Source organism: Sciurus carolinensis, chromosome 8 (genome assembly GCF_902686445.1).
Source record: "Sciurus carolinensis chromosome 8, mSciCar1.2, whole genome shotgun sequence".
Taxonomy (NCBI): Eukaryota; Metazoa; Chordata; class Mammalia; order Rodentia; family Sciuridae; genus Sciurus; species Sciurus carolinensis.
Window position 1 is genome coordinate 25,405,681 of NC_062220.1, and position 14,769 is coordinate 25,420,449.

Here is a 14,769-nt window from a genome sequence, read left to right on the forward strand (position 1 = left end):
TGGTAGGGCGCTTGCCTGGCATGCATGGGGCACTGGGTTCAGTCCTCAGCATCACACAAATTAAAAAAATAAAAGTATTGTGTCCATCTACAACTAAAAAGAAAATTAAAAAAATTTTGAAAAGAAAGAAAGAAAAAAGAAAAACAGACCCATGGCATTTGAAACAGCATTAATAGAGAGTGTTGCAGAGATGTTGGAACAACCTTTTCCCCTGTACATATCGTGGCCAAGACTGGGAAGGCCTCACCACAGCTGGGGCCCTGAAGCTTGCATTTTAGTTTTTGGGGATGGAATTGTGGTTCCTAAGGTGAAGGGTGCAGGAGGAAAAGAGAAAAAAGAGGTAGGAATGTAAAATCTCAAACCAACTTTGTGCAAGCAATCCTATTCATTTCCCTCGTCTGTTTGGCTCTCTTTATCCTGGATAGGATTAACCTAGTAACCTTAACAATCTGTTTTGTATTTCAGTGCTTCCCCTCCTGAGTTATGTGTCTGAAAAGAGCTATGTTGTGTGTTTTTAAAACACGTATTACTTACTTGGAGCTAGGGCTTCATAAATTTGATGCTCAGAATTCTTCTTTTCCCCTCGTTACTACCAACCAGTCATCTATTCATCTAAATGTATTGGAAATGGATGGGGTTTAAGGAGAAAAGGAAACTTACTTTTCATTCTACCTTTTGTCCTTTCTGCATTTTCCACCTACTAAGATACTATCATTTAAAAGCAATGATTTAGAAAGTGCTTTGGGGAGGGCTGCCATAGCATAATGGTTACCATAGAAAGTGCTTTGGTATTTTTTGCAGTGTTCTGTAGATGTCAAGGTCTTGCACACAGGTCAGTTTCTGAGCCTGGAGTGTGGTAAATACTCTTTGTGTTTCAGAACCCAGGAGCACCCAAATCTTCTCCTGCTCAGTTAGACCTCTCGGTCTTAGATCTGTCTGATAAGCTGACCTGGGGGAAAATCCTCTGTCTCTGACTGGACCTGGGTTGTAAATCTGTATGTATAAGTTGGGTACTTGGTTTGCTTTGGGTGTGTTCTGATGTGATCTTGCAATGTACGTGCTGTGATACATTTGTAAAATTTTTCGAATAATGTCTGTTTCTCTTACTAGACTATCTTCTATATGAGAGCAGGGACCTTGTCTTTTTTTTTTAACTCCCTGATTTTATCTCTAATGCCTGGCGCATAGCAGGAGCTCAGTATTTATTGAAAGAATAATTGCAAACTGTGTTAGTTAGCTTTTCATCACTGTAACAGAGTACCTGAGAAAAACAACTTAGGGGAGAAAGATTTATTTTTGGCTCACAGTTTCGGAGATTTCAGTCAATGGTTGGTAGGCTTAATTGTTAGGGACTTCAGTTATATCAGAACATCATGGTAGGAGGAAGAGATGAGAAGGGAAAGGGAGGGGAGGGAAGGAGAGGGGAGGGAAGGGAAGGGAAGAGAAGAGAAGAGAATCTGGGGACAAGATATAGTCCCCTAAGGGCTCCAACTAGATCCCACCTCTTATAGTTTCCACCACCTCCAACTAGATCCCACCTCTTATAGTTTCCACCACCTCCAACTAGATCCCACCTCTTATAGTTTCCACTACTTCCCCAAAGTCCATTCAAATTCTGCATCCATCAATGCATTAATCCACTGATGAGTTTAGAGTCCACATGATCCAATTGCTTCCCCAAAGTCCCACCTCGGAACGTTGATGCATTGGCGACCAAGCCTTCATGCCTTCAACACATGAGCATTTGGGGGACATTCCAGATCCAAACCATAACACATGCCTTCTGTATCTATGCATACTTAATAGCTACACTTTGTCAGTGAAGCCGAGGTGACATTAGTCTCATATTCTCTGAGGATTTGAGAATTGTCCGAATGGTGTACAACATCTGGGTGCATCTGGCTGCAGTTTATGCACAAGATACGTACATACATATGTGGAGATACACACGTGGATACATACGTGGAGACACTTCAGAAAATATTTTTAAAACATTGGTTATATGACAGATCCTGGGTAAGGCTTAGAGCAAAAGCGACCTCTCCTGCCTGTTCTGATGAATTGGGGTCGATCTCCGGGAGGTGAGAGTTCAAGAGAGGGTAAGCTGTTGATGCTAATATTCCGAATAGAGGTGGAGCCTAGTTCAAGAAACTCCGCCCCCGGGGAGTCACTATTTTTTCATTCCGGAACATTTCTTCCCCATCCAACTAGGTTTCCCCTCCGGAGTCTTTTGAGTGAAGAGCACTTCCGGGATCGCTCGGCAATTCGGCGTGGTAGTTCTACTTTAGCCAGTTTTAAAAGCGGTGTGCCGAGGCTGTGTTCGGTCTTGGCTTTACGAGCCTTGGTTTCCCGGTCTCATGGCTGGCTTGACCTTGTTTGTGGGCCGCCTCCCGCCTTCAGCCCGCAGTGAGCAGCTGGAAGAACTGTTCAGTCAGGTGGGGCCGGTGAAGCAGTGCTTCGTGGTCACTGAGAAAGGTAGGGGGCGGGACGGTGCAGAGGGCTTGCGTTTTCCTGGGGTCGGGATCAGGGCGAGAACACCTTTCTGAACTTCAGGGAGCTAAATTATTCTTTATTCGCTCCTGAGAGAAGGGACTGGGAATTGAGTTTCTTTTCCAACTGAATTTGCTTTAGGTGGGCCTGTAGGATCGGTTTATGAAAGTCAAAGCCTCATTTTAGGTTTCTGTAGCGCTTTATTTTATATTAGGTACATTTACATTTACGATCTTATTTGTTCATAATGAAAATAGCAAACCTTTTTTTTTTTTCTTTTTCTTTTGTTACTGGAGATTGAACCCAAGGACGCTTTACCACTGAGCTACATTCTCAACTTTTCAATCTCCCGCTCCCCCCACGGTCTCTTCAAGTTGCTGAGCCTAGCTTGGAACTTGCGATCCTTATGCCTCAGCCTCCTGCGTCCCTGTAATTACAGGTGTGCACCACCACACCCGGCGGCAAATCAGTCGACTCTAAGCCTTACCCTTGCTTTATTAAAAGGGCTGTTTTCACAGGGTTCAGTGGTGCAGGCGCATAATCCTAGCGACTGGGGAGCCCGAGGCAGGAGAATCGCCAGTTTGAGACCAGCCTCAGCAACTTAGTAAGGCACAAAGCAACTTAGCGAGACTCTGTCTCAAAATAAAATAAATAATTTAAAAGACTGGGGTTGTAGCTCCGTGGTAAAATACCCCTAGGTTCAGTCCCCAGTACAACCCCCCCCCCCCAAAAAAAAAGACTGATTGCCAAGGCACAGCGCTGAGTTTGATGCATAGTCTCATTTAATTTTCTCAAAAATCTTATTGGGTGAAGACTTTTATTCCCGTTTTATATACAGGAACTGGGACTTAGAAAAGGAAATATACTAAAATATACTAACTTTGGTTTAAATTCATACATCTAGTAAGTAGGAGACACAGAATTTGATCTGAAACTTTTAGTCAATATGAGTCATTTTGGTCTTTGTTCCTCAAGTACTTACTGAATAGCTACTGTGTTCTAGGGCAGTATTATAGGTCCTGAGGGTACAACAGTGCACAAGAAATGAGAAATCCGTGTTCTTACGTCTTTATGGTGTGGAAGACAGCCAATTAACAAATAATCCAACTATACACTGTATATGTTAAGGTAAATGTTAAGGAGAAAACTAAGCGAAGTGGGATAGGGAGTCTGTGTATAATTGGGGGGCTTCAGGGGAGGAGAGCCCGTATAGATAGGACAAAAGAGTGTGAGCTCTATGTCTTTTGGGGAAGAACATTCCAAAGGAGAAGAAACAGCAAGCTCAAGCATACTGAAGCAGGAATGTTCCTGGTATATGGGAGAAGTAACAAGGAGGACAGGGTGACTGAAGTTGAAATGAATGAAGGCAAGGGGATTAGGAAATTCGATATAGAATACCAGGTCTTGTAGGACCTTCTAGGTCATTGCAAGGATTTTGGATTTTGGTGTGCTAAGGGAAGCCACTGGTTTTAAGCAGAGTGGAAACTCTGTTCTAGTTTTCATTTTGAAATATTCTCTCTGAATACTGTATTGCAAATAGACTATTGGAGAAAAGGAAAGAAGCATTAGTAAGCTCTTGGAATAATCTAGGTGAAAGATCATGATGTTGGACTAGGATGGTAAGAGTGGAGGTGGGATAAGGTCATTGGAATATGGATATTTTTAAAGGTAAAACTGAGAGGATTTGCTGATAGATAAGATGTGGAGTATGAGAAAAAGGAGTGAGGGAGTTAGGTCTAACTCCAAGGTTTTTGGCTTGAGCCACTGAAGAGATTTCCTGACTTGTAGAGTGTTGTTGTATGTGTCACCTTCTGTTTGGTGTCAAATATGCACCGTTGGCATGTACTGGAATAATTATGAGGGTTTTAATTATAGGAACATTCCTTTCTCTCACCTAGACTGACAAGGAACACTGAGATAGGCACCCAGTGATACCCAAAGCATACATTTAACTTCCTGTCAAGTCACCAGGCTGTCTCTTTTGGTGACTGCTTTTTTGCATTTTAGCAGAACAACTGGCAAGAACTAGCATCTCACGGACTCCCTTTTCCCCTCCATGGTATCTGAATATGTGAGTAGGCAGCCTTACGTGTGTTAATAATGACCTCACTTTAACTTCTGTTCTGTTAATAACAGCAATTATAGTCAGGATTGTCAGCATGGCTCTAATTGTTGTACAAGTCATGGCACCTGCCTGGTTCTTTGTCATTCTAAATATAGACATAAGTGAATGAGAGAGTGAGAGTGCTATACATTAATGTTTCTTAAACTGCAGATTATTACTCATTAGTGGATCTTGTGTAGGTTGTGACTAGAATTTAAAAAAAATAAAAGAGTAAAAGGAATATATATATGGTAAAGGATGAATATTTGCAAAACTTTTATTTCAGTTTTGTATAAAGTGCCATGTGACTGTTTTCTAGGGAAGAACACGCCATTGACTGAGAATTCCCCTTTGAGTCTTCAGAATATAGGCTATATATAACCTTATCTTAAATCTTTTGCACTTTGTCTAAATCATTAACAATTTCTCTTATTTTCCTTTTAAAAAATTATGTACTTTCCTGTTCAGGCAGCTGGGAAATATTGGACAGAGTGCTGTACTCAGTGGAATGGGAGGGGTGAGGTGTGGGGTTAGGTTTTCCCCAATAGTAGTGTCATGTCTCTTAGCTTCTTTAAGATGGGGTAGTTTCACAGGGTTCTTAGGAGGATTCTGAATGTATTTGAGAATGCTTTATGTAGACATAATTATTGGGCACTGAACTCCTTCACATTTGAACTGCTTTATTTTTGGTTGTATTTATTAAGAAGGGCCCTCATTTTTCTTGTTCTTGCTCTTTGAAAGGTGAGCAGGCAGGCTTTTATGTGAGGGATTTCTAAGAGAAAAGAAATTGATCTCCTTGTTGGGGTGTGCTTTCCTGTTGCCAAATGTCAACTTTAATTTCATCCTGTGTTACATTGCATGTACTCTGGAGGAAATTCGAGTGTAGTTGGAAGGGAAGCAGAAAACACAGTTCTGTTTCTTCTGCAGGTAGTGGGCAGACTTCTTGGTCTGTCTTACTCCTTTTTGACACACTAAATTACTTAAAATTTTACTATGCAAACTATGTTAAACCAAAATAAACATACCAAAAAAGGGGCAAGGTGGGTTACAGTATGTAATTTTCCACCTGCTTGGTCCTAATATTGTTCTCTCTGGAATCCTGTGGAAGAACATGGGGCTGGTAGGGAGGCATTAATTGAACTACTAATGTCCTGTGTGATATTTACTCACTTTCCTCTGTGTCAGATTATTCTTTGGGAAAAGGAACTTGCTTTACCTAACTTGCATTATAGCTGCCTTATAAAGGTTTTATTTGATATCAAATAGCTAAGGCATTGGTAATAATGGTAATAATATCTGCAGGCTCCCAAAGCAGTGTTTATTCTTTGAGGTTCTTTTGTCAGGGCCTTAGGCATTTGTTGCTGACCTATTCTGGGTAAACACTTTACCACTGAGCTACATCCCTGGCCTTGTTGCTGATCTATTCTAAAGAGGGACTGCAATATTACATTCTGATTTTCAAAGTTACTGCACTTACCTTTCCTGCTTTCCCTGATGATCTTGCCTCCTATTTGATGTAAGTTAGTTCTTCTTTGGGGGCGTAATACATATCATGGGTCCTCCATACCTTTTTTTTTTTTTTTTAAGTGATACTGGGGATTGAACCCAGGGGTCTTCTATACTAATTTACATCTCTAGCCCTTTTTATTTTTATTTTGAGACAAGGTCTTGAATTTGTAATCATCCTGCCTCAGCCTCCCAAGTAGCTGGGATTACAGGCATGTGCCACCATGCCCAGCAGATCCTTCATATTCTTAAGATTATCAGGAAAGGGGAAAAACAGAAACTAACAGCAAGACACCAAATTAGAAGAGAGGAAGAAGCCTAATAGTTTCTGAGCAAAGTGGAGGGGGCATAGATGCCAGCCTATATCTTTCCTTCCTGAGACATTTGGTAAACTGATCACAGGGTATCTGCTAGCTTAAGCCTTTGAGTATTTACCCATTAGTGTTCTTGGCTTATGATTCTCTGTCCTTTTCACCCCACTCACTTATTCTTTTGTTCTAGGGAGTAAAGTGTGTCGAGGCTTTGGCTATGTCACTTTCTCCATGCCAGAAGATGTTCAGAGGGCCCTTAAGGAGATTACTACCTTTGAAGGTTGCAAGATCAATGTGACTGTTGCCAAGAAAAAACTGAGGAATAAGTCCAAGGAAAAGAAGAAAAATGGTGAATTTCTAGTAATCAAAGGGAGTCTTCCCCCAGGATGGAGAGCAGCACTATGAAAATGAAAGAGGCTCAGCAGCCTTGGGTAGTCTCTAGAACTTAGAGCTCCCTGAATTTCTTTTTCATATCCAGAATCACCTGGTGTATTTTGATATTTATTTTAGTCCTTTGCTTCTCCCTCAATCTGGGAAATCTGGTGTTCCTGGATAATACCATGCTTAACACTGTGGTAAATACCATCTGTTACTAGCAGCTTTTTCCCTGTGATGTCTAGCCTAGAAGTGAGCAGTTTTGGAGCATGGACTTATTCCATGCCTCTTCTTTTTTTAGAAAATTCAGAGTCCCCAAAGAAGGAACTGAAGCCTAAGAAAGCCAAAGTGGCAGATAAGAAAGCCAGATTAATTATTCGGAACCTGAGCTTTAAGGTAAGTGAGGAAGAACTTACCTCAGTGCATACACCTTCTTAAAATATAGAAAGTGGATTGCTGCATGTGTTTGGAAGGCAGTTGGAGCCAAGGCATGCTCATTGGTGGAGTGCATTACAGTATGGTATAATTGGCCTTAATTCCTCCTGGGAATGAACATAGCCTGCTAACTTGAGAAAATGGGCCTGTATTAACAATAACTTTTAAGAACATTGAGTGGGAAGATGCCTTCCTTTTTGGGAAAACTGCTGTGAAGAAAGAGTGGAAAAGCTCTCTGATATCTGCCTTTTTGGCTTCTTGGATACAAAGTAGTTTATCATCAGTTCAGAATTGTTTGATATCCTAGTTTCAGAAGTAAAAAAGAAATGAAAATATTCAGATTATTCCTAACGAGTGAACTTTGTAGTTGATGTTTCATGTTTTTTTGATGAGATGATATTTCTTACTTTTCTTTCTTCACCTTTGGCTATAGTGTTCAGAAGATGACTTGAAAACAATATTTGCTCAATTTGGAGCTGTCCTGGAAGTAAATATCCCGAGGAAGCCAGGTACTAATATATCTTCATCTGGTGAAGGTTAGATTATTTAACATGTCTTTCCATATTGACCTTGAACCAGAAATACAAGCTCTGTGTCTTACTCTTTTTTTTTTTTTTTTAATATTTTTTAGTTGTAGATGGTCACAATATCTTTATTTATTTATTTTTTTATGTGGTGCTGAGGATCAAACCCAGTGCCTCATGCATATGAGGCAAGTTCTCTACCACTGAGCTATAACCCCAGCCCAAGTATGTGTGTCTTACTCTTTTTTTTTTTTTTTTTTTTAATATATATATTTTTTAGTTGTAGATGGAGAAAATACCTTTATGTTTATGTGGTAATGAGGATCATACCCAGGGCCTCACGCATGCTAGGTGAGGGCTCTACTACAACCCCAGCCCTGTCTTACTCTTCATCACCTCTAGATGATATGATATTTATGAAGTATCTGGCATAGGGCTTGATGAGTAATGAAAACCCAAGTAATAGTGCTAGTCCCTTGATAGTATTTTTAGTTAGATTAGGATTAATTTTAGAAGAGTAGTTGCCATTGCTTTTGACTTCTTGCTCTCCTGAAGCCGAATCAGGATTCACTTAACAAGAGAATATAAACTATTGCCTTTGGGAAAGGACTACCTGACTGGTTGATGGGATTTGGGCCAAGTTGCTCTAATTTCCTTCTTAGTGTTCTGTGGCTCCCCACTGCTGCCTCTAACTTTTTTTGTACATTTTACTTAGATGGAAAGATGCGTGGTTTTGCTTTTGTTCAGTTCAAAAATCTCCTGGAAGCAGGAAAAGCTCTCAAAGGAATGAACATGAAAGAGATAAAAGGTAAGTTTTCTAAAACCATACCATTGACCCAGATATTTTTGGTGTTTGGGCGAATTAGCATAGTAACCCACTTTCTGCATTTTCAAAAGGTATTTGCACTGTAGAGAGTCACTGCTAGCTGTTGTGGCAAAATACTTCTAGTACTTGATCTTGGTACTTGAAAGTGTCCATGCCAGAATTGTTGTCTTTATTTGGTGAGAGTGTCCTTTTAAATTTTTAATGAAGGGTGTCCTGGAAATAATCACTGATAGATGCAGGTTGGTATCTAGGTTCCTCCTTGTTGGTTGTGACCACTCTTCAGCATTCATGGGCTATTAAACTCACTGAGGCTATTCTTGGTATTGATTATCAGGTACTGTGCCTAAGGGTTTTTCTAGCTTCTGAGTAGGATGCCCGTTGGCCCAGAATGCTTTTTTTGCTACTTGCTAGTTTAACTGGAAACTATTCTTCATTTTTTTTCCCTTCATCTTTACTAAGGTCGATGCCCCTGTAAGGCAAAATTTGTTATTGTTAAAATGTCTAAGGATTAAAAAGAGCAGCTAAAGTTCTATAATTTCTGAATTGGTGTTTCCACTGGTTCCATAACTAAGTTTCATGGTTTGAAAGTCACATACAGGAAGTAGGGATATTAAAAAGGAGGAAAGCCTTTCTGATGCCACTTTCGTTTGACAGGTCGGACAGTGGCAGTAGACTGGGCCGTGGCAAAAGATAAATATAAAGATACCAAGATTGTTTCTGCCCCAGGTAAGCCATGGTAGAATTGGGTAGGAGGGTTGGATATTCTGGATGAGAGCGTGAAAAAACGCTTGTGTTTTTGCTAAAAGTATGAAGGAAAATGCTTGTCAGAGTGGGAATATTAGGCTGGAGATATCAAAAGCACAAGTAGCCAAAAGAACAAAATAACATTCAGGAAAAACTCTGAAATCCTTAGGCTCAGAAATGAGCCCAGGGTTTTGTGTCACTTCATATCAGACCATCTGTGATCTGATACCAAAATAGAATCTTTTTAGTTCTAAACCCACTCATAGAGTATGGACGTGAGGAAGGGCCTGAGTTCATTGTACCCTCTACTTGCTCTCTTTTCCCAACTTTTCATAGGAATGATGAAGCATTAAGAATAGAGAAACTTAAAACTTGAGTTTCATCTAGAGAATAGTTGGCTTTTAAGCCATTAGGATATCAGACTAGATCTCACTGAGATTAAAGTTTGTGCCTGGGCCTCTGAGTTAGCATTGTGCTGGCTGTAGGTTACAAGTGGTGGGCTGTTTGGGGAGGCTTAGCTGCTTTTGTCTAATTCTGAGGCAGGTTAATCTTCAGGCTTCTCAAGATGAGAGACAAACTGTAGGGGAATCTGAGTGATGAGAGTTTTGTTTTTCATCCCACCCCCTCACCCCAGTTGCACTTCTTACATATAATTGTCTCTTAGTACCTATGGGGGATTGGTTCCAGAATCCCCCTCAGATACCAAAATCCTGGTATGCTCAGGTTCCTTATAGAAAACGGTATAAGTTTGCATGGAATCTACACTATCCTCCCATATATTATAATTTTCAGATTACTTATAATACCCAGTACAGTGTAATGTTATGTAAATAGATGTTATACTGAATTGTTTAGGGAATAATGACAAGGAAAAAAAGTGTAGTTTTGATCTATGTTTAGTTGAATCTCAGGATGTAGAACCAGTAGGTATGAGGTGCCAACCATACAGTCAAGAAAAATATATGAAATTCTGAAACATCAAAGAACTATAAACTTGGAGTTTTAGTTGCTCCAGTTAAAACAACCTTGTTTGGAATATTAGAGAAATTCCTAACTTTCTTTATCTTCCTCCATAGATGAGGAGAAGAGTCATAAACCTAAATGTCATGAATCAATTAAAAAGAATGGCAGGGTGGAAGAGGAAGAAGATGATGAAGATGATGATGAGGGTGATGATGAAGATGATGATGAGGGTGATGATGATGATGATGAAGATGAAGAGGAGGAGGAGGATAAAGAATCAAAAATGACCAATCACGTGCAAATTCAGAAGAGGTAAGCAGGGAGACAATAGAGGAAGATACAGGATTGTCCCTGAGAGGAATTCTCATGTCTTCCTAGAATTGACATGCGTGATGAAGTTGAATAGCCATGAGTCCGCTCAGTTCCTTAGGTCTGAACTATGTCATTGCAGAGCAGTCAAGAGAGCAGCTCCTGAAGAAAGTAGTGAGGAAGACCACTCTGATGAGGACAGTGATCTGGAGGAAAGAGATAGCATTGATGGTGGAGAGGGATTGGCACAGAGTGATAGCAGTGCTGAAGAAAAAGAGGATGAAGGTTTGCTTGGATCTTCATAAATGCCTTTAAACCTTAAATAAGTTATGAGAAATGTTACATTATTTCTACCCTGGTCTCTCTTTAAATAGGACCCTAAGTTGTTCAACCACATTTATGTTTAAATGCAGAAAAGGAAACCTCTTTATATTGCTTTCTTCTTAAGGTTTTTTGCTTGATATTTTATTATTGTTTAGTTTGTTTTAAAAGTGAGTTTGAGGGCTGGTGATGTGACTCAAGTGGTAGAGCACTTGCCTGGCATGAGTGAGGCACTGGGTTCGATCCTCAACACCACATAAAAGTAAATAAATAAAACAAATATTGTATCCATCAACAACTAAAAAAAATTTAAAAAGATAATTTAAAAAAAAAAAAAGAATTTGAAGTGGTATTTGAGGATTAAGATTCTTTTCTGGGCAGTTTAAAACCCAGCTTAATACTGAGGTCCTAATCTCATCATCATCCAAGTTGAATCAATAACGATAAATAGCATATATTGCATGTCAATACTGAAGTGGTGTTAGACAACTCTGAGTTGAGATGGGATAAAGGACTGAATAGTGAACTCAGGCTGCCATGACAAAATACCATAGACTGGGTGATTTAAACACAGAAATTTGTTTTCTCACGGTTCTGGAGGCCAGAAGTCCCAGATCAAGTGCCAACTGATTTAGTCCCTGGGGAGGTTTTGTTTCTGGCTTGTAATCTGCTGCTATTTCACTGTGGTCTCATATAACCTTTCCCTGTGTGCTTCAATGTGGGGAGAGAGAAAATGAGCTCTGGTCTTTCTTCCACTTCTTATAAGGACACTAAACCTGTTGGATTAGGACTTTCCCCTTATGTCCTCATTTAGCTTTAATTACTTCCTCAAAGTCCCCATTTCCAATGCAGTCACGTGGGGTATTAGGGCTTTAGTATACAAATTTTGGAGGAACGCTGTTCAGGTTAAGGACCTCTGCAAGCATTTTGTAAAATTGCTACAAATCCCCATTGCTACCTTGATTGAGAATTAACTCATTTATTGAGGACGGCAAGTCATTACAGTAAAAGAAATGACCAATAACTGTACCTTTGGCTTGTCTAGTTGGACATTTTTATTCAGCTCTTTGGCTTCCATTTCTGTTAAGTCTGGCTTATTCATTTGACCATATAAGAAATCTGAGGAAACAAGATTTTCCATGAGAATGGAATGCTAGATACCTCAGAATTGAAGCTTTTACACCAAAAGGACCATGAGACTGCATCCTGCAACCCAGATTCAGCTGTCTCTGACCATTTATTCAACTGAAAAAACTTACGGGACTGATATGATAATGGGAGCAAACCAGAAAGTACAGTACAGAAGAGTATAATGTAGAAAGTAAAACTCATCACCATTCCTCTGATAATTCCCCAAAATAACCACTGTTGTTTCTTGTATAATTATCTGGAAATTTCCTATGTACACATAAGTATATATATTTATTCTTCAGAATAAGTAGGGAATCTCCCTTATATCTAGATCCTCAGCCTCGTAGGGCACACCCCCCAGAGACAACCAGTATTATGTTTCTTATGTTTGTAGAGAACATTTTAACTTATTTATAAGCAAAAACATACATTCACACCTACATGATGTAGCATATGTTTATGTGTATGAATCTATATGTATGTTTTCTCCTCAAAGATTCTACATGTTTTATATTTCTGGAAAATGTACATTATCACAGCTGTATATGGGAATGTATTTTACTCACACCTGTACTACATTGGATTCCATGTCGTTTTGGTTTTGCCAATCTGTGGGTGAAAGTAGTCTTTTATTTCTTGTACTGTTTCTCTTCTTTTTTCTTGGTGTTGGCAATTAAACCCAACTTTGTTCACTGTTAAATAATTTTTTACATTAATTTATACAAGATCTTTACATACTTAAGAAATGAGTCCTTTGTCATATGGCTTGCACTAGTCCTTGAGTTTATTTTTCTTTTCCTTAGATATACAAGTCTCAAAGAAAAAGAAGAGGAAATTACCCTCTGATGTGAGTGAAGGGAAAACTGTTTTTATCAGGTATGCCTTCTACCAAGAGAATTGCCATTTTCATTGCCTTGACAGGTCTCCTTTCTTCCTTTTTCTTTCCCTCTCTCTTCTTTTTTTTGCCTCACCTTCTTCCCCTCTCTTCTCTTTTCCTCTCTTCTTTCTCCACCATCCTATCTTCCCCTCCCATTCTCCTCCCTCCTGTGTTTCCTTCCTTTTGGTACTATTTATGTTACCAAGCCCAGAAAGTTAGATGCTGTAAGACCATTAGCACATCACATCTGAACCTAGGAATGTACCAAACAATGAGAAATATAGGAGGATCAGAACTGTAAAGCAGAAAACAAGGAGTAGCTAATATTTTGTCCTCTTTAGATTTCATTCTTTGTAATTTGGGTGTCATTATTTGGAATAAATCAGCACTTTAACTGTCAGGAACATCTTGGTTCTGACTTTTGTTTTAGAGGGAGTACTGGGGTGATACCACTTGTCACAAATGACTTTTCTCTCCATACTAACTTAACTTTTAAGTCAGTGTCCAGAATAACTAAGACATGCTGTCAGTTTCCAGGAAAACGTGGTGGTAGGGGGATGAGGGCAGAGATGGCTTTTATTGCATGTTTGCTGTTACTATTTCAGCCCTACCAACAATAGATTGATGTTTTTATAGGTCAGGGTATCGTCACTTCACTTCAAACATGTCTTCTTGTTCTTTCCTAGTGCGCTAGGCTTATTTGGATCTGGTTTTAGAAGTATATATTTTATCCTCCCATATAGTCTTTTAAAATTGTTCTTTTTTTTTTTTTTTTTTTTAATCTTGTTATATAGGTAACTTATGTTCATTGTAGAACATTTGGGAAATACATGAGCAAATAGGAAAAAAAAAATTAAACCTTAATCACTACTCAGAAATCATCCCCACACATGCCCACATAAATATTTTAATAAAGATGAGTTTGGCCAAAACAGGCTATGCCCATTTCTCATTTAATAGTAACTTGTGTTACTATTATATCTTTCCATAGCTTTTCTATTTTTTTAAACTTCAGAATTTGGAACTTCCATGTAAATAATTTTGTATTACAGAAAGGAAGAAAAGTTACATTCAGAAGCCTGTGATCTGAATACCAATGATTCTATTACTTTTCTGTGTGTTTTAGCTAATAAAGAACTTAGGGAAATAAGGGAGTGGCAGAGAATATAAAGGGGTGGAAGAGGATGTAAAGGATGAAGTAAATTAGAAGAAATAATATGGATATATCCTCTATATATCCTGTAGAAAACTTCTGTTTGTCTGGAATATTCCATGAACTAGTATTAGTTATGGGGCTATTTATTGAGTATAAGAGAAGTAAAATTGTAGCTATTACTAGAAACTGTTTTTCTTAACCCTGGAAGGATGTGCATAGCTAGAAAAATGAGGAATCTTTGTACTACATCAAAATGTAGGAGAACAGAATCTTCCAAGATTTGTAATTCCATCAGAAGAAATAAGTACAGGTTGAGTATGCCTCATCTGAAATTCAAGGAACCAGATGTGTTACAAAAGATTAGAGTTTTTCAGATTTTGGAATATTTGCATACATTTTACCAGTTTAGTTTCTGTCTCTAATCCAGAAGTCCAAAATCCAGAGTCCAGAACTTTTTGAGCACCTTGTCAGTGCTCAGAAAGTTAATTGGTCTTTGGATTAGTTAGAGATACTGAGAAACCTGTAATTTATTTATTTATTTGCACTTAGCTAATACACTTTATCATGTTTGCATTTGTGTTATTTTGAAAGATTTTCCGACTTTTATAAAATCTTAACAGAAACCTAGATTTCATAGTAACACAGAGGAAAAAATAATCTGGAGGTGAGCAGGACAGAAAAGGTGATTTATCTTACT

General features: G+C 38.9%; 1 protein-coding gene across 3 annotated transcripts in view; it reads left to right on the top strand.

Annotated features, from left to right (window-relative positions):
* Positions 1–2,246: 2,246 nt before the first annotated feature.
* Rbm28 (RNA binding motif protein 28) overlaps positions 2,247–14,769 on the top strand; it is a 35,689-nt gene continuing 23,166 nt past the window's right edge. Inside the window, exons 1-9 of one of the 3 annotated variants that reach the window (XM_047560602.1) lie at positions 2,247–2,475; positions 6,602–6,760; positions 7,088–7,182; positions 7,655–7,757; positions 8,461–8,553; positions 9,226–9,297; positions 10,392–10,590; positions 10,730–10,872; positions 12,843–12,915. In XM_047560602.1, coding sequence (XP_047416558.1) covers positions 2,358–2,475; positions 6,602–6,760; positions 7,088–7,182; positions 7,655–7,757; positions 8,461–8,553; positions 9,226–9,297; positions 10,392–10,590; positions 10,730–10,872; positions 12,843–12,915 — 1,055 coding nt within the window. In that variant the 5' untranslated portion in view covers positions 2,247–2,357. The remainder of the gene's footprint in view (positions 2,476–6,601; positions 6,761–7,087; positions 7,183–7,654; positions 7,758–8,460; positions 8,554–9,225; positions 9,298–10,391; positions 10,591–10,729; positions 10,873–12,842; positions 12,916–14,769) is intronic. The other 2 variants (XM_047560603.1, XM_047560605.1) reach the window with 2 other exon arrangements.